General features: G+C 58.8%; 1 protein-coding gene across 1 annotated transcript in view; it reads left to right on the forward strand.

The window, feature by feature from the left end:
* The first annotated feature begins 530 nt into the window (after positions 1 to 530).
* The window catches only part of VAV1 (vav guanine nucleotide exchange factor 1), a 33,978-nt gene continuing 8,228 nt past the window's right edge, over positions 531 to 26,280 (forward strand). The window contains exons 1-24 of the mRNA XM_068997905.1: positions 531 to 945; positions 2,847 to 2,963; positions 3,056 to 3,114; positions 4,056 to 4,121; positions 4,530 to 4,638; positions 4,767 to 4,853; positions 5,871 to 5,939; positions 8,205 to 8,311; positions 9,504 to 9,600; positions 10,643 to 10,738; positions 11,759 to 11,827; positions 12,781 to 12,867; positions 15,139 to 15,224; positions 15,703 to 15,835; positions 17,041 to 17,150; positions 17,262 to 17,363; positions 18,981 to 19,078; positions 21,123 to 21,145; positions 21,319 to 21,364; positions 22,614 to 22,750; positions 24,074 to 24,139; positions 24,331 to 24,362; positions 25,833 to 25,949; positions 26,044 to 26,131. Of these exons, the coding sequence (XP_068854006.1) occupies positions 742 to 945; positions 2,847 to 2,963; positions 3,056 to 3,114; positions 4,056 to 4,121; positions 4,530 to 4,638; positions 4,767 to 4,853; positions 5,871 to 5,939; positions 8,205 to 8,311; positions 9,504 to 9,600; positions 10,643 to 10,738; positions 11,759 to 11,827; positions 12,781 to 12,867; positions 15,139 to 15,224; positions 15,703 to 15,835; positions 17,041 to 17,150; positions 17,262 to 17,363; positions 18,981 to 19,078; positions 21,123 to 21,145; positions 21,319 to 21,364; positions 22,614 to 22,750; positions 24,074 to 24,139; positions 24,331 to 24,362; positions 25,833 to 25,949; positions 26,044 to 26,131 (2,205 nt within the window). The 5' untranslated portion in view covers positions 531 to 741. The remainder of the gene's footprint in view (positions 946 to 2,846; positions 2,964 to 3,055; positions 3,115 to 4,055; positions 4,122 to 4,529; positions 4,639 to 4,766; positions 4,854 to 5,870; positions 5,940 to 8,204; positions 8,312 to 9,503; positions 9,601 to 10,642; positions 10,739 to 11,758; positions 11,828 to 12,780; positions 12,868 to 15,138; positions 15,225 to 15,702; positions 15,836 to 17,040; positions 17,151 to 17,261; positions 17,364 to 18,980; positions 19,079 to 21,122; positions 21,146 to 21,318; positions 21,365 to 22,613; positions 22,751 to 24,073; positions 24,140 to 24,330; positions 24,363 to 25,832; positions 25,950 to 26,043; positions 26,132 to 26,280) is intronic.

A 26,280-nucleotide genomic window follows, 5' to 3' on the forward strand; every position in this document is an offset into this window, starting at 1 on the left:
CCATCACCTTCTTCCCAGAACTGGTTCAACCAGGTCCCATCTCCATTAGCTCCTCTGTAGAAGTTTACCCTGCCAGGACCCTCTTCCATTGGCTCTTCCTTCAAAGTTTATCCCATCTCCATCAACTCCTCAGTAGAAGTTTATCCTGCCAGGACCCACCTCCATTGAAATTCATCCCACAGGACCCACCTGCACTGGCTCCTCCTTCAGAGTTTATCCTGCCAGGACCCAACTCCATTGAAATTTATCCTGCCAGGACCCAACTCCATTGAAATTCATCCCACAGGACCCACCTGCACTGGATCCTCCACAAAAGTTTATCCTGCCAGGACCCAACTCCATTGAAATTCACCCCACAGGACCCACCTGCACGGGCTCCTTCTTCAAAGTTTATCCTGCCAGGACCCACCTCCATCAGCTCCTCCAGCAAAGTTTATCCTGCCAAGACCCACCTCCATTGAAATTCACCCCACAGGACCCACCTGCACGGGCTCCTTCTTCAAAGTTTATCCTGCCAGGACCCAACTCCATTGAAATTCACCCCACAGGACCCACCTGCACTGGCTCCTCCTTCAAAGTTTATCCTGCCAGGACCCACCTTCATTGAAATTCACCCCACCAGGACCCACCCGCACTGGCTCCTCCTTCAAAGTTTATCCTTCCTGGACCCACCTCCATCGGCTTCTCCATTGAAATTTATCCTGCCAGGACCCATCTCCACCAGCTCATCCCCGTGTCCCCATGGAGGTGTGGCGCCAATGTGCCCACTGGCTGGTGGCCGCACGCGTCCTGCCCGCCGGCCACCGGGCCAGCAGCCCCGGGGGACAGGTGTGGGACCTGGCACAGGCACTACGGGACGGGGTCCTGCTGTGCCACCTCCTCAACGCCCTCCTGCCCCGTGCTGTCCCCTCCCGGGACATCTGTCCCCGGCCCCAGATGTCACAGGTGAGAGCCAAGGTGGGGACGGGGGGTGGTTGGCCCAGGGAGGGATGAGGGGGGGGATGTGACAATGATGGTGACAACGGTGGCTGGGGATGGAGACGATGGTGGCAATGATGGGTGGGGGTGAGGGTGGTGGCAATGATGGGGACAGTGGGGATGGAGACAATGGGGACATTGGTGGTGACAATGTCAGGGTTGGTGTGACTGAGGGTAAAGGAGTGATGATGATGATGATGATGATGATGATGATGATGATGGGGATGGGGACCATGGGAATGACGATGATGACATTGGTGGTGACAATGTCAGGGTTGGTGCGACTGAGGGTAAAGGAGTGATGATGATGATGATGATGATGATGATGATGATGACGGGGACAATGGGAATGACGATGATGAGGACATTGATGGTGACAATGTCAGGGCTGGTGTGACTGAGGGTAAAGGAGTGATGATGATGATGATGGGGACAATGGGGATGGAGACAATGGGGACATTGATGGTGACAATGACAGGGTTGGTGTGACTGAGGGTAAAGGAGTGATGATGATGATGATGATGACGGGGACAATGGGAATGACAATGATGAGGACATTGATGGTGACAATGTCAGGGCTGGTGTGACTGAGGGTGATGGGGAAACGACAATCATGGGGACAATGGGGATGGAGACAATGGGGATATTGGTGGTGACAATGTCAGGGCTGGTGTGACTGAGGGTAAAGGAGTGATGATGATGATGATGATGGGGACAATGGGAATGACGATGATGAGGACATTGATGGTGGCAATGACAGGGCTGGTGTGACTGAGGGTAAAGGGGCAATGACAATCATGGGGACAATGGGGATGGAGACAATGGGGATATTGGTGGTGACAATGTCAGGGCTGGTGTGACTGAGGGTAAAGGAGTGATGATGATGATGATGATGGGGACAATGGGAATGACGATGATGAGGACATTGATGGTGGCAATGACAGGGCTGGTGTGACTGAGGGTAAAGGGGCAATGACACTCATGGGGACAATGGGGATGGAGACAATGGGGATATTGGTGGTGACAATGTCAGGGCTGGTGTGACTGAGGGTGATGGGGAAATGACGATGATGGGGATGGGGATGGGGATGGGGATGGGAATGAAGGGAAATGGGGATGGGAATGAAGGGAAATGGGGATGATGATGGTGACACTGGGGTTGCTGGTGACAGTGACATTGATGGTGACAATGACAGAGTGGGTCTGAATGAGGGTGATGGCAACAGGGTTGATGGTGACATTGGGATTGTTGGTGAAAGTGACAGTGATGATGACAAGGCTGATGAGAACGAGGGTGATGACAATGTGATGGTGACAATGATGGTGACAATGGTGGTGTTGGTGACAGTGACAATCACAGTGATGGTGATGATGGTGCCAAGGAGGTCACGGTGACAATGGTAGTGTTGGTGACAATGACAATCATGGTGATGATGGTAATGATGGTGCCAAGGAGAGGATGGTGACGATGGTGACAGTGACAAGCGTGGTGATGATGGTGGCGATGATGCCAAGGGGGTGACAGGTACAGGCACAATCGCCATATTGACAGGGGTGACAATGACAATGTTGGTGACAATAACAATCATGGTGATGAGAGTGATGATGGTGCCAAGGGGGTGACAGGTACAGGGACAATCGCCCTGTTGAAGGAGGTGACAATGACAGCATTGGTGACAGAGATGATGGCGGTGCCAGTGTCACCAGTGGTGACAACGGTGGTCGTAACTGTGGAGAGATGAAGGTGTTGATGGCGACGGTGATAACAGGGGTGGCAGTGACAACAAGGGTGACCCTGGGGGGGATGGCGGGTGACACCGGTGACGGTGACACCGGTGACGGTGACACTGGCGATGGTGCCACCGCAGTTCCTGTGCCTGAGGAACATCCGCACCTTCCTGACCGCCTGCGCCGACAAATTCGGGCTGCCCAAGCACCGGCTCTTCGGCGCCTTCGACCTCTTCGACGTCCAGGACTTCGGCAAGGTGGGGTCAGGGGTCCAGCTGTCCTGGCGGGGTGGGACCCAGGGCTCTGGGTCACACCCCTTCCCCACCCAATGTCACCCGTCTGTCCCCAGGTGATTGAGACGCTCTCGACGCTCTCCTGGACCCCGATTGCACAGAGCAAAGGATTCACGTGAGTGGACAGGACTCAGGTGTCCGGTCCCCTCCACGAGGGACCCTGGTGTCCAGTTCCCAAGGGTCCCAGGTGTCCAGTCCCTGAGGGTCCCGGGTGCCCAGTCCTGGCATCCAGTCCCCGAGGGTCCCAGGTGTTCAATTCCTAAGAGCCCCCACTGTCCAGTCCCTAAGGGATCTAGTTGTCCAGTCCCTGAGGGTCCCAGATGTCCAGTCCTGGTGTCCAGTCCCCGAGGGTCCCAGGTATCCCCTCCCTAAAGGTCTCAGATGTCCAGTCCCCAAGGGGCCCTGGTGTCCAGTTCCCAAGGGACCCAGGTGTCCATTCCCTGAGGGTCCCAGATGTCCAGTCCTAGTGCCCAGTCCCTGAGGGTCCCAGATGCCCAATCCCTAATGGTCCTAGATGTCCAGTCCTGAGGGATCCAGATGTCCAGTCCCCAAGGTACCCTGATGTCCAGTTCTCAAGGGACCCAGGTGTCCAGTCCTGAGGTCCAGTCCCCCAAAGTCTAATCCCTAATGTCCAGTCCCTGAGGGTCCCTGATGTCCAGTCCCCGAGGGTCAGTGGTGTCCAGTCCCTGGTGTCCAGTCCCTGAGGGTCCCTGGTTTCTAATCCCTGAAGGTCCCAGATGTCCAGTCCCCGAGGGTCAGTCATGTCCAGTCCCTGGTGTCCAGTCCCTCAGGGTCCCTGATGTCCGGTCCCCAAGGGTCCCCAATATCCAGTCCCTGAGAGTCAGTGGTGTCCAGTCCCTGGTGTCCAGTCCTTGAGGGTCCCTGATGTCCGGTCCCTGAGGGTCCCCAATATCCAGCACCCAAGGGTCAGTGGTGTCCAGTCCCTGATGTCCGGTCCTTGAGGGTCCCCAATGTCCAGCACCCAAGGGTCCCTGATGTCCAGTCCCTGGTGTCCAGTCCCTGAGGGTCAGTGATGTCCGGCCATGTCTCTCCCAGGCCGTTCCCGTCCGAGGACAGCGTTGGGGACGATGACGTTTACAGCGGCCTCTCCGACCTCATCGAGTGAGTGGGGGGGTACTGGGAGGTACTGGGGGGGGGGTCAGGGGCCACCTCAGGGGGTCCAGGGGGCTTTAAGGGGGGCGATTTGGGACAATAAGGGACATTTGGGGACATTTGGGGATATTGGGAGATCTTGGGGCTTATTAAGGGGGGATTGGGGTGCCAAGGGGTACTGGGATGTACTGGGAGCTACTGGGGGGTACTGGGGGCACCTCAGGGCAGTCCTGGAGGTCATGGGGGGGGCACTGGGGGGGCACTGGGAATTATCTGGGGACATTAAGGGGCCCCCATGGGATTTAGGGACAATCAGAGGCTCCCGGGGGGTTTGGGGGAGCTCCAGGGGGTTTGGGGGGTTCCGGGCATGTCCGGGAGGTGTCCGAGGGGGTGTCCTGAGCTGTCCTTGCCACGCAGTGACACGGCCGAGGAGGACGATGACCTCTACGACTGCGTCGAGGCCGAAGGGGATGACGGCGACGACATCTACGAGGACCTGATGAGGGTCGAGCGCCCCCCGGCCACGGTGGGTGTGACCCCGCAGGGGGCTGGGACACCCCCTGGACACCTGTGTCCCCCTTCCCCCGGACACCCGTGTCAAGCCCCCCGGCCAACACCGTGATTGTCCCCGGTGTCCCCGTGTCCCCGCAGAAGGGGGGAGTGGACCGGCGGCTCTGCTGCCTCCAGGAGCTGCGGCAGACGGAGGAGAGGTACACGGAGACCCTGGAGTCCATCTGCCAGGTGGGGACAGTGGGGACATTTGGGGACATTTGGGGGCATTTGGGGGTATGTGGGGACATGGGGGACATGGGGGACACTGGGGACATTGGGCGCAATGGGGTACACGGAGACCCTGGAGTCCATCTGCCAGGTGGGGACAGTGAGGACATTTGGGGGCATTTGGGGACATTTGGGGGCATTGGGGACATTGGGAGAATTGGGGACGTTGGGGACATTGGGGACATCAGGGACATTTCAGGACATTTTGGGACATTGGGGCTGTTGGGGACATTGGGGTCATTGGGGGTGTTGGGGACATTTCAGGACATTTCAGGACATTGGGGACATTTCAGGACATTGCGGACACTGGGGACAATTTGGGACACTGGGGACATTGGGGACATTTCGGGACATTTTGGGACATTGGGGACATTTTGGGACATTGGGGGCATTGGGGGCATTGGGGACATTTTGGGACATTGGGGACATTGGGGACATTTCAGGACATTGGGGACACTGGGGGTGTTGGGGACATTGGGGACATTTTGGGACATTGGGGCGTTGGGGACGTTGGGGACATTTTGGGACATTGGGGGTGTTGGGGACATTGGGGACATTTCAGGACATTGGGGACATTGGGGGTGTTGGGGACATTGGGGACATTGGGGACATTGGGGGTGTTGGGGACATTGGGGACATTTTGGGACATTGGGGTCATTGGGAACATTGGGGACATTGGGGCGTTGGGGACACTGGGGCATTGGGGGCATTGGGGACATTTCAGGACATTTTGGGACATTGGGGACATTTCAGGACGTTGGGGACACTGGGGATATTTGGGACATTTTGGGACATTGGGGCTGTTGGGGACATTGGGGATATTGGGGACATTTCAGGACATTTCAGGACATTGGGGACATTTAAGGACTTTGGGGACATTGGGGGCATTGGGGACATTTCAGGACATTGGGGACAGAGGTGGCCACGCGGGGCCTCCCAGTGCTCCCAGTAAGGGCCGGTGTCCCCTGGTGTCCCCAGCACTTCCTGCGGCCACTGCGGCACTTCCTGAGCCCGCGGGACATGGAGAGCATCTTCATCAACGTGGAGGTGACAGTGACACCGGGGCACGGGGACATGGGGACACCAGTGACACCAGTGAGACTGACCAGTAACACCAGTAACACCAGTAACACTGACCAGTAACAGCAGTGACACTGACCAGTAACACTGACCAGTAACACCAGTGACGTGGAGGTGACAGTGACACCGGGGCATGGGGACATAGGGACACCAGTGAGACTGACCAGTAACACTGACCAGTAACACCAGTGACACTGACCAGTAGCACTGACCAGTAGCACTGACCAGTGACACTGACCAGTAACACCAGTGACAGTGGGACATGGAGAGCATCTTCATCAACGTGGAGGTGACAGTGACACCGGGGCACGGGGACATGGGGACACCAGTGACACCAGTGAGACTGACCAGTAACACCAGTGACACCAGTAACACTGACCAGTAACAGCAGTGACACTGACCAGTAGCACTGACCAGTGACACTGACCAGTAACACCAGTGACAGTGGGACATGGAGAGCATCTTCATCAACGTGGAGGTGACAGTGACACCGGGACACGGGGACATGGGGACACCAGTGACACCAGTGACACTGACCAGTAACACCAGTGACGTGGATGTGACAGTGACCCCAGGGCATGGGGACACCAGTGGCACTAGTGACACTGACCAGTAACACCAGTAACACTGACCAGTAACACTGACCAGTAACACCAGTGACGTGGAGGTGACAGTGACACCAGGGCACGGGGACATGGGGACACCAGTGACACCAGTGACACTGACCAGTAACACCAGTAACACCAGTAACACTGATCAGTAACACCAGTGACACTGACCAGTGACACCAGTAACACTGACCAGTAACACCAGTGACGTGGAGGTGGCAGTGACACCGGGGCACGGGGACATGGGGACACCAGTGACACCAGTGACACCAGTGACACTGACCAGTAACACCAGTAACACTGACCAGTGACACCAGTGACGCTGACCAGTAACACCAGTAATCCTGCCCAGTACCCCCCAGCACTCCCAGTGCTCCCAATAACTCCCCAGCGCTCCCAGTACCCCCCTCCAGGTCTGCCAGTAACCCCCCGAGCGCTCCCAGTGCTCCCAGTAACCCCAGGTTAGGGTCCCCCCATCCCTCCCTGCACTCCCAGTGCTCCCAGTAACCCCAGTTTGTGGTTCCCCCAGCCCCTCCCAGCGCTTCCTGTGCTCCCAGTCCCCCCTCCCTGCACTCCCAGTGCTCCCAGTAACCCCAGTTTGGGGTCCCCCCCACCCCTCCCAGCGCTCCCAGTGCTCCCAGTAACCCCAGTAACCCCAGGTTAGGGTTCCCCCAGCCCCTCCCAGCGCTCCCAGTGCTCCCAGTAACCCCAGTTTAGGGTTCCCCCAGCCCCTCCCAGCGCTCCCAGTGCTCCCAGTAACCCCAGTTTAGGGTTCCCCCAGCCCCTCCCAGCGCTCCCAGTGCTCCCAGTAACCCCAGTTTGGGGTTCCCCCAGCCCCTCCCAGCGCTCCCAGTGCTCCCAGTAACCCCAGTTTGGGTTCCCCCAGCCCCTCCCAGCGCTCCCAGTGCTCCCAGTAACCCCAGTTTGGGGTCCCCCCCACCCCTCCCAGCGCTCCCAGTGCTCCCAGTAACCCCAGTAACCCCAGGTTAGGGTTCCCCCAGCTCCTCTCAGCGCTCCCAGTGCTCCCAGTAACCCCAGTTTAGGGTTCCCCCAGCCCCTCTCAGCGCTCCCAGTGCTCCCAGTAACCCCAGTTTAGGGTTCCCCCAGCCCCTCCCAGCGCTCCCAGTGCTCCCAGTAACCCCAGTTTAGGGTTCCCCCAGCCCCTCCCAGCGCTCCCAGTGCTCCCAGTAACCCCAGTTTAGGGTTCCCCCAGCCCCTCCCAGCGCTCCCAGTGCTCCCAGTAACCCCAGTTTGGGGTTCCCCCAGCCCCTCCCAGCGCTCCCAGTGCTCCCAGTAACCCCAGTTTGGGTTTCCCCAGCCCCTCCCAGCGCTCCCAGTGCTCCCAGTAACCCCAGTTTAGGGTTCCCCCACCCCTCCCAGCGCTCCCAGTGCTCCCAGTAACCCCAGTTTGGGGTTCCCCCCGCTCCTCCCAGCGCTCCCAGTGCTCCCAGTCCCCACCTCTCCATACTCCCAGCGCTCCCAGTGCTCCCAGTAACCCCAGTTTGGGGTTCCCCCACCCCTCCCAGAGCTCCCAGTGCTCCCAGTCCCCCCCTCCCCACAGTCCCAGTGCTCCTAGTCCCCCCCTCCCCACAGTCCCAGTGCTCCCAGTAACCCCAGTTCGCAGGAGCTGCTGGAGCTGCACCGGCGCTTCCTGGGGGAGCTGCGGGGGGCGCTGGGGGGGGGCGGGGGGGGGCGCGCCCTGCCCCCCCTGTTCCTGCAGTACAAGGAGAGGTACGGGGGGAGCTTGGGGGGCCTGGGGGGGGCCTGGGGGGATTTTGGGGGGTCCCAGGGTGGATGTGGGGGGGTTCCTGGGGGGTTTATTGGGGATTTTGGGGGGATTTGGGGGCTCCTGGGGGAGTTATTGGGGATTTTGGGGGGATTTTGGGGGGTCTCAGGGGGGATTTGGGGGGTTCCTGGGGGGTTTATTGGGGATTTTGGGGGATTTGGGGGGTCCTGGGGGGATTTGGGGGGTTCCTGGGGGAGTTATTGGGGATTTTGGGGGGGTTTTGGGGGCTCCTGGGGAGTTTATTGGGGATTTTGTGGGGATTTGGGGGGTCTCAGGGGGGTTTATTGGGGGGTTCCTGGGGGAGTTATTGGGGATTTTGGGGGGTTTTGGGGGCTCCTGGGGGGGATTTGGGGGGTTCCTGGGGGGTTTATTGGGGATTTTGGGGGGATTTAGGGGGTCCTGGGGGGTTTATTGGGGATTTTGGGGGGATTTTGGGGGGTCTCAGGGGGGATTTAGGGGGAGGTTTGAGGGGGCGGGGGTGGATTTGGGGTGTCCTGGTGGGGATGGGGGGAGGGGTTTTGGGGGGTCTCGGGGGGGATTTGGGGCGTCCTGGGGGAGTTATTGAGGATTTTGGGGGGATTTGGGAGGGGTCCTGGGTGGGAATTGGGGAGATTTGGGGGGGAATTGGGGGATTTGGGGGGGTCCTGGGGGGGTTATTGGGGATTTGGGGGGATTTGGGGGGTCCTGGGGGATTTGGGGGGGTCCTGGGTGGAAATTGGGGGGATTTGGGGCGGAATTGGGGGGTTATTGGGGATTTTGGTTGGATTTTGGTTGGATTTGGGGTGTCCATCCCAGGTTCCTCTTCTATAGCCGCTATGGCAGCCAGGTGGATTTTGGTTGGATTTAGGTCAATTTTGGTTGGATTTAGGTCAATTTTGGGTGGATTTCTGTGAATTTGGTTGGATTTAGATGGATTTTGGGTGGATTTGGGGTGGATTTGGGGTTGATTCGGGGTGTCCATCCCAGGTTCCTGCTCTACGGCCGCTACGGCCACCAGGTGGATTTTGGGTGGATTTCTGTCAATTTTGGGTGGATATAGGTCAATTCTGGGTGGATTTAGGTCAATTTTGGGTGGATTTCTGTGAATTTGGGTGGATTTGGGGTGGATTTGGGGTTGATTCGGGGTGTCCATCCCAGGTTCCTGCTCTACGGCCGCTACTGCAGCCAGGTGGAAGCGGCCGCCCGGCGCCTGGACCAACTGTCCACCTGCACTGACCTGCGCATGAAGCTCCAGGTGAATCCCAAAACCACCCCAAAACCACCCCGAAATCCCCCAGAACCTCCAGGTAGCCCCAAAACCCCTCAATCCCTATGACCCAAATAATCCCAAATGACCCCAATCCCCCCCCACCCCTCCCAATGACCCCAAAGGGCCTCAAATCCCCCCCACCTCTCCCATCTTCTGTGACCCCAAATGACCCCAATGACCCCGCTGACCCCAAACTGACCCCTGCTGGTCCCCATCCTGATGACCCCCAAATGACCCCAGATGACCCAAAATGACCCCCAAATGATCTGAAATGACCCCAAATGACCCCAACGACCCCAAATGACCCTAAAATACTCCAGTGACCCTATTGACCTCAATAACCCCAAATGACCGCAATGACCTCAAGGACACCACTGACCCCCCACTGACCTCAAGTGACCCCACTGACCCCCCACTGACCCCAGTGACCCCAGTCCCTCTGACCCCTCCCAATCCCAATGACCCCAAATGACCCCAATGTCCGCCCATAACTCAAAATGACCCCAACTGACCCCAAATGACCCCAAATGACCCCAGCTGACCCAAATTGACCCAAACTGACCCAAATGACCCCAAATGACCCCAACCTGACCTCAAATGACCCCAAATGACCCCAGCTGACCCCAACTGACCCCAAATGTCCCAAACTGACCCCAAACTGACCCCAAGTGTCCCCAAATGTCCCCAAATGTCCCCAAACTGACCCCAAGTGTCCCTAAACTGACCCCAAGTGACCCCAAACTGACCCTGAGCTGTCCCCAACTGACCCCAGCTGACCCCAAATGACCCCAGCTGACCCCAGCTGACCCCAACCGACCCCAGCTGACCCCAAATGACCCCAAACTGACCTCAAATGACCCCAACTGACCCCAAACTGACCCCAAATCACCCCAGCTGACCCCAACTGACCCCAAATGACCCCAGCTACTGACCCCAAATGACCCCAGCTGACCCCAACTGACCCCAACTGACCCCAGCTGACCCCAACTGACCCCAGTGGCCCCAACTGACCCCAAACTGTCCCCAGGAGTGCTCCCAGCGCGCCAACAACGGGCGCTTCTCGCTGCGGGATCTGCTGATGGTGCCCATGCAGAGGGTGCTGAAATACCACCTGCTGCTCCAGGTGACACCCCCGGGACACCTGGGGACACACCTGGGGACACACCTGGGGACACCTGGGGACACCTGGGGATGGAGTGGCACACCTGGGACACCTGGGGACACCTGGGACACACGTGGGACACATCTGGGACACAGCTGGGCACAGCTGGGCACAGCTGGGCACACCTGGGGACAGCTGGAGACACCTGGGACACCTGGGGAGAGAGTGGCACACCTGAGACACCTGGGGGACACATGGGACACATGTGTGACACAGCTGAAACACAGCTGGGCACAGCTGGGCACCTGGGGACAGCTGGGACACACCTGGGGACACACCTGGGGACACCTGGGGACACCTGGGGAGGGAGTGGCACACCTGGGACACCTGGGGACACCTGGGGCACACCTTGGACACACCTGAGGACACCTGGGGCACACCTGGGACACACCTGGGGACACCTTGGACACACCTGGGCACGCCTGGGGCACGCATGGGGCACACCTGGGACACCGCTGGGACACACCTGGGGACACCTGGGGACACCTGGGCCACCTGGGGACACCTGGGCACACCTGGGGACACACCTGGGACACACCTGGGGACACCTGGGGAGGGAGTGGCACACCTGGGACACCTGGGGACACCTGGGGCACACCTTGGACACACCTGGGGACACCTGGGCACACCTGGTCACCCCTGGTCACACCTGGGACACACCTGGGCACACCTGGGGACACACCTGGGGAGGGAGTGGCACACCTGGGGACACCTGGGACACACCTGGGGACACACCTGGGCACACCTGGGCACACCTGGGACACACCTTGGACACACCTGGGCACACCTGGGGACACCTGGGACACACTTGAGGAGGGAGTGGCACACCTGGGACACCTGGGGGGACACATGGGATGCGTGTGGGACACAGCTGGGACACAGCTGGGACACACCTTGGACACACCTGGGACACACCTGGGACACACCTGGGCACACCTGGGCACACCTGGGCGCCCCCCGACCACTGCCCTTTGCCCCCAGGAGCTGGTGAAGCTGACCCCGGACGCGGCCGAGCGGGAGCGGCTGCGGGGGGCGCTGGACGCCATGAGGGTGCGGGGTGGGGAGGGATTTCGGGAGGATTTTGGGGTGATTTGGGAGTTCCTGAAGGATTTTAGGGTTTCCTGGCCGGGGGGGGGGATTGGGGCTGGGGGCTCTTGAGGGGGATTTTGGGGTTTCTGGGGGAATTCGGGGGTTCCTGCAGGGGATTTTGGGGGTTCCTGGAAGGATTGGAAGGGTTCTGAGGGGAATTTGGGGGTTCCAGGGAGGATTTTGGGGCTTCCGAGGGGGAAGTTGGGGGTTCCTGGGGGGGGGATTTTGAGGATTCCGTGGAGGATTTGGGGGTTCCTGAGAGGATTTGGGGGCTCCTGGGGCGATTTTGGGGGTTCCTGAGGGGATTTTGGGGTCTCCTGAGGGGATTTTGGGGGTTCCTGGAAGGATTGGAAGGGTTCTGAGGGGAATTTGGGGGTTCCAGGGAGGATTTTGGAGCTTCCGGGGGGGAAGTTGGGGGTTCCTGGGGGGGGATTTTGAGGATTCTGTGGAGGATTTGGGGGTTCCTGAGAGGATTTGGGGGCTCCTGGGGCGATTTTGGGGTCTCCTGAGGGGATTTTGGGGGTTCCTGGAAGGATTGGAAGGGTTCTGAGGGGAATTTGGGGGTTCCAGGGAGGATTTTGGAGCTTCCGGGGGGGAAGTTGGGGGTTCCTGGGGGGGGATTTTGAGGATTCTGTGGAGGATTTGGGGGTTCCTGAGAGGATTTGGGGGCTCCTGGGGCGATTTTGGGGTCTCCTGAGGGGATTTTGGGGTCTCCTGAGGGGATTTTGGGGGTTCCTGGAAGGATTGGAAGGGTTCTGAGGGGAATTTGGGGGTTCCAGGGAGGATTTTGGGGCTTCCGGGGGGGAAGTTGGGGGTTCCTGGGCGGGATTTTGGGGTTCCTGAGGGGATTTTGGGGGTTCCTGAGAGGATTTTGGGGGTTCGGGGGTCTCTGATTGGACCCCCGACTCTCTCAGGACCTGGCCCAGTGCGTGAACGAGGTCAAACGGGACAACGAGACCCTAAAGCAGCTCACGAGCATCCAGCTCTGCCTGCACAACATGGTGGGGACCTCCCCGGGACCCCCAAAACCCTCCCTGGGACCCCCAAAATCCCCCTGGAACCCCCAAAATCCCCCTGGGACCCCCTGACCCCTCCTGGGACCCCCAAGCTTCCCCAGCCTCAAATTATCCCCGATGATCCCAAATCCCACCGAGCGTCCGGCTCTGCCTGCACAGCACGGTGGGGACCCCCCAGGACCCCCCAAAGGCTCCCCTTGGGACCCCTCCCAGGTGTCCCATTCCCGATGTCCCCCCATTCCCAATGTCCCCTTCCTGTGATTGGCCCATTCCCGCTGCCCATCCCATTCCTGTGTCCCATTCCCAATGTCCATCCCATTCCCAGTGTCCCATTCCCGATGTCCATCCCACTCCTGTGTCCCTTTCCTGGTGTCCCATTCCTGATGTCCTTTCCACTCCCTGTCCCATTCCTGTGTCCCATTCCCAATGTCCATCCCATTCCCGTGTCCCATTCCCGGTGTCCCATTCCCAGTGTCCATCCCATTCCTGCATCCCACTCCTGTGTCCCATTCCCGTGTCCCATTCCCGATGTCCCATCTCGTTCCCAGTGTCCCATTCCCGATGTCCACCCCATTCCCGTGTCCCATTCCCAGTGTCCCATTCCCATTGTCTCATTCCCGATGTTCATCCCGTTCCTGTGTCCCATTCCTGATGTCCATCCTGTTCCCGATGTCCCATTCCTGATGTCCATCCCGTTCCCGTGTCCCATTCCTGGTGTCCCATTCCCAATGTCCCCTTCCCATGATTGGCCTATTCCTGATGTCCGGCCCATTCCCACTGTCCATCCCATTCCAGCATCCCATTCCCGATGTCCATCCTGTTCCCGATGTCCCATTCCCAATGTCCATCCCGCTCCTGTGTCCCATTCCCAGTGTCCCATTCCCGATGTCCATCCCATTCCCACTGTCCCATTCCTGATGTCCATCCTGTTCCCGTGTCCCATTCCTGTTGTCCCATTCCCAATGTCCATCCCACTCCCGTGTCCCATTCCTGTGGTCCCATTCCCAATGTCCATCCTGTTCCCAATATCCCGTTCCCAATGTCCATCCCGTTCCTGTGTCCCATTCCCACTGTCCCATTCCCACTGTCCCATTCCCAATGTCCATCCCACTCCCGTGTCCCATTCCTGTGGTCCCATTCCCAATGTCCATCCTGTTCCCAATATCCCGTTCCCAATGTCCATCCCGTTCCTGTGTCCCATTCCCACTGTCCCATTCCCACTGTCCCATTCCCAATGTCCATCCCACTCCCGTGTCCCATTCCTGTGGTCCCATTCCCAATGTCCATCCCCTTCCCGTGTCCCATTCTTGATGTCCCATTCCTAATGTCCATCCCACTCCCATGTCCCGTTCCCGATGTCCATCCCACTCCTGTGTCCTGTTCTCGGTGTCCCATTCCCAGTGTCTCATTCCCAATGTCCATCCTGTTCCCAATATCCCGTTCCCAATGTCCATCCCGTTCCCGTGTCCCATTCCCACTGTCCCATTCCCACTGTCCCATTCCCGATGTCCATCCCCTTCCCATGTCCCGTTCCTGTTGTCCATCCCACTCCTGTGTCCCATTCTCAATGTTCCATTCCCGATGTCCATCCCACTCCCATGTCCCATTCCTGGTGTCCCATTCCCAATGTCCATCCCATTCCCGTGTCCCATTCCTGTGGTCCCATTCCCGATGTCCATCCCACTCCTGTGTCCCATTCCCGGTGTCCCATTCCCAATATCCATCCCATTCCCGTGTCCCATTACCATGTCCTGTTCCCTTGTCCCATTCCTGATGTCCATCCTGTTCCCATGTCCCATTCCCAATGTCCCATTCCCATTGTCCTATTCCCGATGTTCATCCCATTCCTGTGTCCCATTCCCGATGTCCATCCTGTTCCTGGTGTCCCGTTCCCAGTGTCCGTCCCCTTTCCGTGTCCCATTCCCAATGTCCCATTCCTGTTGTCCCATTCCCAATGTCCATCCCCTTCCCGTGTCCTGTTCCTGCTGTCCCATTCCCGATGTCCATCCTGTTCCCGGTGTCCCATTCCTGATGTCCATCCTGTTCCCGTGTCCTGTTCCCGTGTCCCATTCTCGATGTCCCATTCCCAATGTCCATCCCACTCCTGTGGCCTGTTCCCGGTGTTCCATTCCTGATGTCCATCCTGTTCCTGCATCCTGTTCCCGTGTCCCATTCTTGATGTCCCATTCCCGATGTCCATCCCCTTCCCGTGTCCCATTCCCGATGCCCCATCCCATTCCCGTGTCCCGTTCCCAGCCGCAGTCCCTGGCGCAGTTCGGGCGCCCCAAGATCGATGGGGAGCTGAAGGTCTCCAGCACCGAGAGACGCTCCAAGGTGGACAGGTGGGCGAGGGACACCTGGGGACAACTTGGGGACACCCGAGGACACCATGGGAACACTTCAGGGGCACCATGGGGACAACCTCAGGGACAGAGGGACACCACGGGGACACCTCAGGACCACCTTGGGAACACCTCAGGGACACCACAGAGATATGGGGACACCTTGGGGACACCAAGGGGACATGGGGACATCCACGGGGATGCTTCTGGGAACATGGGGGACATCAATGGGGACAACACAGGGACACCATGAGGATACCATGGGGACAACAGAGGGACACCTTGGGAACATGGGAAAACAGGGACACCCCCATGGGGACAACCTTGGGGACACCCTTGGGGACACAAGAATGGGAACACTGGGACACTTGGGGACACCACTGTCACAGAGCCAGGGCCACTCCAGGACAGTGATGGGGACACCCCACAGCACGTGGTGGCCTTGGGGACATGGTGCCACCCCTGCCACTGTCCCCAGGTATGGCTTCCTGCTGGACAAGGCCCTGATCATCTGCAAGCGCCGCGGGGACTCCTACGAGACCAAGGACGTGGTGGACCTGCAGAGCCACCAACTGCGGGATGGTGGCCTTGGGCCCCGCGACGGCAAGAAGGTACCGGGAACACCATGGAGATATCAGGGCCTGGGGGACCCCAGTGTCCAGGTTCCTCTGGTCCCAGTGTCCTCTTCCCAAAGGACCCAGGTGTCCACTCTGGTGGATCCCAAAGTACTGGTCACTGGTGGTCCCAAGTGTCCAGTTCCCAGTGGTCCCAAGTGTCTGGGTCTGGTGGATCCCAGGATCTTGGTCAGTGGTGGACACAGGTGTCCACGTCCCTCTGGTCCCAGTGTCCTCTTCCCAAAGCACCCAGGTGGACACAGGTGTGTGGTCTGGTACTCCATCAAAGCCTGGTGATCCCAAATATCCAGGTTCCAGTGGTCCCAGTGTCCTCTTCCCAGTGACCTCTTCCCAGTGACCTCAGAAGTGTCTGGGTCTGGTGGATCCCAGGATCCTGGCCACTGGTGGACACAGATGTCCAGTTCCCATGGTCCCAGTGTTCTCTTTCCAAAGAGCCCTCGTGGTCCCAACTGTTCCGGTCCCTCTGATCCCGGTGTCCTCTTCCCAAAGGATCCAGATGGACACAGGTTTCCCAAGATCCTATTTCCTGGTGGACACTGATATCCAGATCTGGTGGATCCCCAGATCCTGGTCCCTGGCGGGCCCAAATGTCCACATCTGGTGGACCCCAACATTGTTTCCTGGTGGATCCCCGGATCCTCTTCTCTGGTGGACTCTAAAACCCCTTTCTTTGGTGGATCTCCAGATCCTGGTCCCTGGTGGACTCCAAAACCCCTTTCTTTGGTGGATCTCCAGATCCTGGTCCCTGGTGGACCCCAAACCCCATTCTTTGGTGGATCCTCAGATCCTGGTCCTTGGTGGACTCCAAAACCCTGTTCTTTGGTGGATCTCCAGATCCTGGTCCCTGGTGGACCCCAAAACCCCTTTCTTTGGTGGATCTCCAGATCCTGGTCCCTGGTGGACTCCAAACCCTGTTCTTTGGTGGATCCCCAGATCCTGGTCCTTGGTGAACCCCAAAACCCTGTTCTTTGGTGGATCCCAGGATCCTGGTCCCTGGTTGTCCCAAATGTCCAGATCTGGTGAATCGTAGGATCCTGGTCCCTGGTGAACCCCAGTGTCCACATCCCCAGTGGACACTCCACCACTCAGTAACCCTGGGGATGGGGGGGTGTGTGGCCACCCCCAGTGTCCTCAGTGCCACCAATGCAGGGGGCGTGGCTGACCCCTCCCCACCCCCACAGTGGTCCCACACCTTCATGCTGCTGGACACGGCCGGGCTGCAGGACTACGAGCTCTTCTTCAAGACACGCGAGCTGAAGAAGAAGTGGCTGGAGCAGTTTGAGATGGCCTTGTAGGTGGCCCTGTCCCCATGGAAGGGTCACACTTGCCCCACTGGATGGTCCCAGGGTGGCCCAGTTTGTCGCCACCAGACCCAGGTCCCCCTCCCACCCATGTCCGGCAGGTCCAACATCTTCCCCGAGCACGCCCTGGCTGACGGACATGAGTTCCAGATGTTCTCCTTCGAGGACACCACGTCCTGCAGGGCCTGCCAGATGTTGCTGAGGTAGGACCCCGAAATTACATCCTGGGGAGGCTGGGAGGGCTGCGGGGGGGGCTGGGAGAGGGGGAGGCCTCGGGGGAGTTGGGAGGTGGGGTCAGGTCTGGGTGGGTCACGCCCTTGGGGGTGGTGAAGTCAAGGAGGATCAAGCCTGGGGTGGGTCAAGGTGGGAGTTGGTGATGGAGGGGGTGGGTGGGGTCAGGATGGGTCAAGCCTTGGGTGGGTTAAAGGCTGGGGGGGTCAAGGAGCTTCTTGGGGGTCAGGCTTTGAGTGGCTCCAAGGTGGGTCAAGGGTTGGTTGGAAGTCAAGGGGTCAAGGTGGGTCACGGTGGAGTGGATGAAAACAAGACAGGTCAAGACCAGGTTGAGTCAAGGCTGGAGGTCAAGGTGGGTCAGGGATTGAGTGGAGGTCAAGGGGTCAAGGTGGGTTAAGTTTGGTTGGACACCAAGGTGGGTCAAGAGTTGGTTGGAGGTCAAGGTGGGTCAAGAGTTGGGTGGAGGTCAAGGTTAGTCAAGGTTGGGTGGAGTTCAAGGGGTCAAGGTGGGTCAAGGTTGGTTGGAGATCAGGGTGGGTCAAAGCTTGGGGTGGAGGCCAAGGTGGGTCAATTGTTGAGTGGAGGACAAGGTTGGTCAAGGTTGGGTGAAGGCCAAAGTGGGTCAAGAGCTGGATGGAGGTCAAGGTGAGTCAAGCCTGGGTGGAGTTCAAGGGGTCAAGGTGGGTCAAGGTTGGTTGGAGATCAGGGTGGGGGTCAAGGGTTTGGTCAAGACCAAGGTGGGTCAAGGGTTGAATGGAGGACAAAGTTGGTCAAGGTTGGGTGAAAGCCAGAGCGGGTCAAGAGTTGGATGGAGGTCAAGGTGAGTCAAGGTTGGGTGGATCAAGGTTGGTTGGAGATCAGGGTGGGTCAAGGGTTGGGTCAAGACCAAGGTGGGTCAAGGGTTGAGTGGAGGACAAGGTTGGTCAAGGTTGGGTGAAGGCTAAAGTGGGTCAAGAGTTGGTTGGAGGTCAAGCTTGGGTGGAGTTCAAGGGGTCAAGGTGGGTCAATGGTTGAGTGGAGGACAAGGTTGGTCAAGGTTGGGTGAAGGCCAAAGTGGGTCAAGAGTTGGCTGGAGGTCAAGGTGAGTCAAGGTTGGGTGGAGTTCAAGGGGTCAAGGTGGGTCAAGGTTGGTTGGAGATCAGGGTGGGTCAAGGGTTGGGTCAAGACCAAGGTGGGTCAAGGGTTGAATGGAGGACAAAGTTGGTCAAGGTTGGGTGAAAGCCAAAGTGGGTCAAGAGTTGGATGGAGGTCAAGGTGAGTCAAGGTTGGGTGGATCAAGGTTGGTTGGAGATCAGGGTGGGTCAAGGGGTGGGTCAAGGGTTGAGTGGAGGACAAGGTTGGTCAAGGTTGGGTGAAGGCCAAAGTGGGTCAAGGGTTGCTTGGAGATCAAAGCCAAGGTGGATTTGGTCAAGGTCAAGGTTGGACCCTCCAGGTTGAATGGTCCCAGTGGGACCAACCTGGCCCAAGATCCAGATGGGTCGTGGATTGGTCACTCCTGGGTGGGCTCAGGTGGGTGTGGGGCACGGCTGGTGGTGTCCCCCGTGGCCGTGACCCCGCGTCCCCCCTGTGTGTCCCCCCCGTGTCCCCAGGGGCACCTTCTACCAGGGCTATCGCTGCAGCCGCTGCCGGGCCCCCGCCCACAAGGAGTGCCTGGGGCGGGTGGGGACCTGCGGGAAGGCCGGAAATGGTGAGGGGCATCATGGGATTGGGGAGGGGCATGGTGGGATGGGGAGGGGCATTTTGGGATTGGGGAGGGGCACCATGGGATTGGGGAGGGGCATGGTGGGATTGGGGAGGGGCATGGTGGGAAGGGGAGGGGCATTTGGGGATTGGGAAGGGGCATTTTGGGATTGGGGGAGGGGACATGGAGAGGAAATGGGCTGGGGGATGGGGGTAAGTGGGATGGGGAGAGTGGGGCATGATGGGAAACAAGATGGCTGACACTGAGTATTATCAGCTACAAGATGGCTGACACAGCGCAGGGCATTGTGGGATGCAAGATGGCTGCCATTGAGTATTATGAGATACAAGACGGCTGCCATTGAGTACTATGGGATACAAGATGGCAGACACAGCGCAGGGCATTGTGGGATACAAAATGGCTGACACTGAGTATTATCAAATACAAGATGGCTGACACGGAATAGGGCATTATGGGATACAAAATGGCTGACACAGTAGTATCAGATACAAGATGGCTGACACAGCGCAGGGCATTGTGGGATACAAGATGGCTGACACTGAGTATTATTTGATACAAGACAACCAACAGAGCACAGGGCATTATGGGATACAAGATGGCCGACACAGCACAGGGCATTGTGGGATACAAAATGGCTGACACTGAGTATTATCGGATACAAAATGGGTGCCATTGAGTATTATGGGATACAAGATGGCAGACACAGCACAGGGCATTGTGGGATACAAAGTGGCTGACACTGAGTATTATGGGATACGAGATGGCCGACACAGCGCAGGGAATTATGGGATACAAAATGGCTGACACTGAGTATTATTGGATACAAGATGGCTGACACGGCGCAGGGCATTATGGGATACAAAATGGCTGATACCGAGTCTTATCAGATACAAGATGGCTGACACAGCGCAGGGCATTGTGGGATACAAGATGGCTGCTGATAAGTATTATGAGATACAAGATGGCTGACACAGAATAGGGGATTATGGGATACAAAATGGCTGACACAGTATTATCAGAGACAAGATGGCGGACACAGCACAGGGCATTGTGGGATACAAAATGGCTGCCATTGAGTATTATGAGATACAAGACAACCAACAGAGCACAGGGCATTATGGGATACAAGATGGCCGACACAGCGCAGGGCATTGTGGGATACAAAATGGCTGACACTGAGTATTATCGGATACAAAATGGATGCCATTGAGTATTATGGGATACAAGATGGCTGACACGGTGCAGGGCATTGTGGGATACAAGATGGCTGACAGAGGTCACCCGTGGGCCGCTAATTACCGCAGCATTAATTAGAGGACGGGTTAATGAATGCCATCGTTAATTACAGCAGGCATTAATAAGCACCAGGATTAATTAAGGGAGGGGCCAATTAGCCCCATCATAAATTAGAGGCGGTTTCAATTACCTCCATCATTAATTAGGGGAGGGGCTAATTACTCCATAATTAATTAGGGCAGGGGCTAATTACCCCAGCTCTGATTGGCTCCAGCATTAAATAGGAAAGGGACTAATTACCCTATTCTTAATCAGGAGAGAACTTAATTACCCCATAATTAATTAAGAGAAGCTGTAATTACCCCATTTCTAATTAAGGCACGGACTAATCACCATATCATTAATAAGAACACGAATTATTTATGCCATCGTTAATTAAGGATGCGCTAATTATCCATTAATAATTAGGGAATGGACTAATTACCCCATCGTTAATTGAGAGGTGGGCTAATTACCCATTAATAATTAGTGTATGGACTAATTACCCCATAGTTAATTGAGAGGTGGGCTAATTACCCATTAATAATCAGGGGATGGACTAATTACCCCATCGTTAATTGAGAGGTAGGCTAATTACCCATTAAAAATTAGGGGATGGACTAATTACCCCATCATTAATTAAGGAGTGAGCTAATTGTCCATTAGTAATTAATGACGGGCTAATTACGCCATAATTAATTAATTAATTAAAGCGCTAATTAGCCCCCCACTAACGAGTCCTTTTCCCCCCCAGATCCCGGCTCCGGCCCCAGGAAGGTACCAAAAACCGGGAAAACGGCTCCGAACGGGCTGAAATCCCCGGATTTTTTTTGGGGGGGGGCCCTTGGGGGTTCCCGGGGGGGTCCCTGGGGGGGTCCCGGCCCCCCCAAACCCCCCCCAACCCCCCCTTCCCCACTCACGGGGGTCTCGTTCCCCTCCCCCCCCCCCAGAACAAATCGCAGCGGCCGGGACCCGACAAGAAACGGGGGGAGCTGGGTGAGGAATTTGGGGGGTCTGACCCCCCCCCGGGGAAGATTGGGGGGGTCCTTGGGGGGGATCTGAGCCCCTCAATTTAAATTTGGGGGGTCCTTGGGGGGGATCTGACCCCCCAATTTAAATTTGGGGGGTCCTTGGGGGGGATCTGACCCCCCCCCATTCAAATTTGGGGGGTCTTGGGGGGGATCTGACCCCCCCCAATTCAAATTTGGGGGGTCTGACCCCCCCCGGGGAAGATTCGGGGGGTCCTTGGGGGATCTGACCCCCCCATGGAAATTTGGGGGGTCCTTGGGGAGGATCTGACCCCCTCAATTCAAATTTAGGGGGTCTGACCCCCCCGCATTCAAATTTGGGGGGTCCTTGAGGGGGATCTGACCCCCCCCAATTCAAATTTGGGGGGTCTGACCCCCCCCGGGGAAGATTCGGGGGGTCCTTGGGGGGGATCTGAGCCCCCCAATTCAAATTTGGAGGGTCTGAACCCCCCCCGGGGAAGATTTGGGGGGGTCCTTGGGGGGGATCTGACATCCCCCAATTCAAATTTGGGGGGTCTGACCCCCCCGCATTCAAATTTGGGGGGTCTTGGGGGGGATCTGACCCCCCCAATTCAAATTTGGGGGAGATTTGGGGGGGTCCTTTGGGGGGATCTGACATCCCCCAATTCAAATTTGGGGGATCTGACTCCCCCCCATTCAAATTTGGGGGGTCTTGGGGGGGATCTGACCCCCCCAATTCAAATTTGGGTGGTCCCGACACCCCCGGGGCGGATTTGGGGGGTCCTTGGGGGGATCTGACCCTACCCAACTCAAATTTGGGGTTCTTGGGGTTTTTTGACCCCCCCAATTCAAATTGGGGGGTCCTTGGGGGGAATCTGACCCCCCCCATTCAAATTTGGGGTTCTTGAGGGTCTTTGACCCCCCCCAAATCCATTTTTGGGGGTCTCAGGGGTTTTTGACCCCCCCAGTCCATTTTGGGGGGTCTTGGGGGTTTTTGACCCCCCCCCAGTCCATTTTTTGGGGTCTCAGGGGGTTTTTGCCCTCCCCCAGTCCATTTTTGGGGTTTTTGGGGGTCTTTGACCCCCCCAAATCCATTTTTGGGGGTCTCTGGGGGTTTCTGACCCCCTCCAGTCCATTTTTGGGGGTCTCAGGGGTTTTTTGACACCCCCCAGTCCATTTTTGGGGGTCCCGTGGTGGGTGGGGGGGGCTGGCTCCACACTCGGGGTTCACCCCTTGGCCCCCCCCCCCGCCCCCAGGGCTCCCCAAAATGGAGAGCACCCAGCCCTACAGCGGGGTGCCCCCCCCGCCGGGGGTCCTGGCCCCCCCCCTGCGCCTCAGCCCCGGCGACGTCGTCGAGGTCACGGTGGCCGAGGCCGAGGAGCTCTGGTGGCAGGTGGGGGGGATGGGGGGCGAGGTGGGCACCCCGGGGTGGGGATGGGACCCCCGGGGTGAGGGTGGGACCCCCGGGGTGGGGGTGGGACCGCTGAAATGGGGATGGGACCCCCGGGGTGGGGGTGGGACCGCTGAAATGGTGATGGGACCCCCGGGGGTGGGGGTGGGACCCCCAAGGTGGGGATGGAAACCCGGGGGTGGCGGTGGGACCCCCAGGTTTGGTTGGGACCCCTGAAATGGGGATGGGAACCCGGGGGTGGGACCCCCGGGGTGGGGGTGGGACCCCTGAAATGGGGATGGGACCTCCAGGGTGGGGATGGGAGCCCCGGGGTGAGGGTGGGACCCCCGGGGTGGGGGTGGGACCCCTGAGATGGGAATGGGACCTCCAGGGTGAGGGTGGGACCCCCGGGGTGGGGGTGGGACCCCTGAAATGGGGATGGGACCCTCAGGGTGGGAATGGGAACCCCAGGGTGGGGATGGGACCCCTGAAATGGGGATGGGACCCTCAGGGTGGGAATGGGACCCCCAGGGTGGGGATGGGACCCCTGAAATGGGGATGGGACCCCCAGGGTGGGCTTGGGACCCCGAGGGTGGGGATGGGACCCCTGAAATGGGGATGGGACCCTCAGGGTGGGAATGGGACCCCCAGGGTGGGGATGGGACCCCTGAAATGGGGATGGGACCCCCAGGGTGGGCTTAGGACCCCCAGGGTGGGGATGGGACCCCTGAAATGGGGATGGGACCCCCAGGGTGGGGATGGGAGCCCCGGGGTGAGGGTGGGACCCCTGAGATGGGGATGGGACCCCTGAAATGGGGATGGGACCCCTGAAATAGGGATGGGAACCCCAGGGTGGGGTTGAGACCCCTGAGGTGAGGATGGGACTCCCGGGGTGGGATTAGGACCCTCAGGGTGGGGGTGGGACCCCTGAAATGGGGACGGAACCCCTGAAATGGGGATGGGACCTTCGAGATGGGGATGGGACCCCCGGGGTGGGGGTGGGACCCCTGAGATGGGGACGGGACCCCTGAAATGGGAATGGAACCCTTGGGGTGGGGATGGGCCCCCCGAAATGGGGTTGGGACCCTCAGGGTGGGCTCGAGACCTGCGAGATGGGGATGGGACCCCCAGGGTTGGGTGGGACCCCCAATGTTGGGGCCGGGACCCCCGCAATGGGAAACGGGGTCTGGGCGGGGGATGGGGACCCCCAGGGCCAGGAGGGACCCTCAGGATCCTTCCCCATTCCTGGGGGGGCTCTCAGGGTCTTTCCCACCCCCCCGGGGGTCTCGGGACACCCCCCTGGACCCCCCAAATTTCGCCCCCCAGGGCCGGAACGTGGCCAGCGGGGAGCTGGGCTGGTTCCCCAGCAGCGCCGTCAGACCCTTCGTGGCCGTGAGTTTGGGGACCCCAAAAACCTCCCCAAAACCCCTCAAAAACCCCCCAAAACAATCTTTGAGGGGGGGGGGGGTGTCCCGGGGGATTTGGGGAGGGGGCTTTGGGATCTCAGGGGAGGAGGGGGCGGGGGGGAGGGTCTCATCTGGACCCTCCCCTAAATTCTGCTCCTCCCCCTCTCCCCCCCTCAGGTGCCGCTGCCGGATCTGTCCGTGTACCCCTGGTCGGTGGTGGGACCCCAAATTCTTCCCTGAAACCCCAAAATCCTTCCCTGAGACCCCAAAATTCTCCCCTGGGAGCCCAAATTCTCCCCTGAGACCCCCAGATCCTCCCCTGGGACCCCAAAATCCCCCCTGAGACCCCCAAATCCTCCCCCGAACCCCCCAAATCTTCTCCTGAGACCCCCAAATCCTCCTCTGGGACCCCCAAATCCTTTCCTGGAACCCCACATTCTCCCTGGGACCCCAAATCTTCCCCTGGGACCCCCAAATTCTCCCTGAGACCCCAAATCTTCCCCTGAGACCCCCAAATCCTCCTCTGGGACCCCCAAATTCTCCCCGGGACCTCCAATTTCTCCTCTGGGAGCCCAAATCCTCCCGTGGGACCCCAAATTCTCCCCGGGACCCCCAAATCCTCCCCTGGGACCCCCAAATTCTTCCTGAGACCCCAAATCCCCCTCTGTGACCTCAAATCTTCCCCTGAGACCCCCAAATTCTTCTCTGGGATCCCCAAATCCCCCCCGAACTCCCAAATCCTCCCCTGAACGCCCCAAATCCTTTCCTGGAACCCCAAATTCTTCTCTGGGATCCCCAAATCCTCCCCTGGACCCCCCAAATTCTCCCCTGAGACCCCGAATCCTTCCCTGAGACCCCCAAATCCCCCTCTGTGACCCCAAAGCTTCCCCTGAGACCCCCAAATCCTCCTCTGGGACCCCCAAATTCTCCCCTGGGACCCCAAATCCTTCCCTGGGACCCCAAATTCTCCCTCAAATCCCCAAATCCTCTCCTGGGACCCCAAATCCCCCTCTATGACCCCAAATCCCCCACTGTGACCCCAAACCCTTCCGTGGGACCCCAAATTCTCCTCTGGGACCCCAAATCCTCTCCTGTGACCCCAAATCCTCCCTCAAACCCCCAAATCTTCCCCTGGGACCCCCCAATCCTCACCTAGGACCCCAAATCCTTCCCTGGGACCCCAAATCCTCTCCTGTGACCCCAAATCCTCCCTCGAACCCCCAAATCCTCCCCAAACTCCCAAATCCTCCTCCAAACACCCCCAAATCCTCTCCTGGGACCCCAAATCCTTCCTCGAACCCCCAAATCCTCACCTGGGACCCCCAAATCCTCCCTCCATCCCCCAAATCCTCTCCTGTGACCCCAAATCCACTCCTGGGACCCCAAATCCCCCTCTGGTACCCCAAATCCTCCCTCAAACCCCCAAATCCTTCCTCAAACCCCCAAATCCTCACCTGGGACCCCCAAATCCTTTCCTGTGACCCCAAATCCCCTTCTGGTACCCCAAATCCTCCCTCAAACCCCCAAACCCTCCCCAAACTCCCAAATCCTCCCCCAAACACCCCCCAAATCCTCCCCTGGAACCCCTCCAAAATCTTTTTTCCCCCCTCCCCCCACCCCAACCCCCTTTTTCCTCTGGGGTTGCCCGGTGCCATTTTTTGGGGTCACCCCCCTCGCAGGTTCGGGGGTGCCCTGGAGCGGGCGGGGGCCGAGCGGGCGCTGTCCCCCCGCTCCGACGGCGCCTTCCTGGTGCGCCAGCGCCTCAAGGACCCCTCCGACTTCGCCATCAGCCTCAAGTAGGGACCGGGGCCGCTTTTGGGGTCAAGGGGACACCCCAAAAGTAGCCCCCAGGTGACCCCCCCCCCCCCAAAATCCCCGCGGATGTGGCAGGTACCGCGGCGAGGTGAAGCACATCAAGGTGACGGCGAGCGAGGGGCTCTATAGGGTCACCGAGAAAAAGGCCTTCAAGGGGCTGGTGGTGAGAGCGCGACCCCAAAAGCTTCTTGGGGGACGTCCCAGAAATCCCGGCAAGCCCAAATCCGTCCTTGGGGTCACCCCATAACTCCCAGGAGACCCCAAATCCTTCCCCACCCCTCCCAGGAACCCCAAATCCCCTCTCAGGGTCAC

This window comes from Aphelocoma coerulescens, chromosome 30 (genome assembly GCF_041296385.1).
Source record: "Aphelocoma coerulescens isolate FSJ_1873_10779 chromosome 30, UR_Acoe_1.0, whole genome shotgun sequence".
NCBI lineage: Eukaryota > Metazoa > Chordata > Aves > Passeriformes > Corvidae > Aphelocoma > Aphelocoma coerulescens.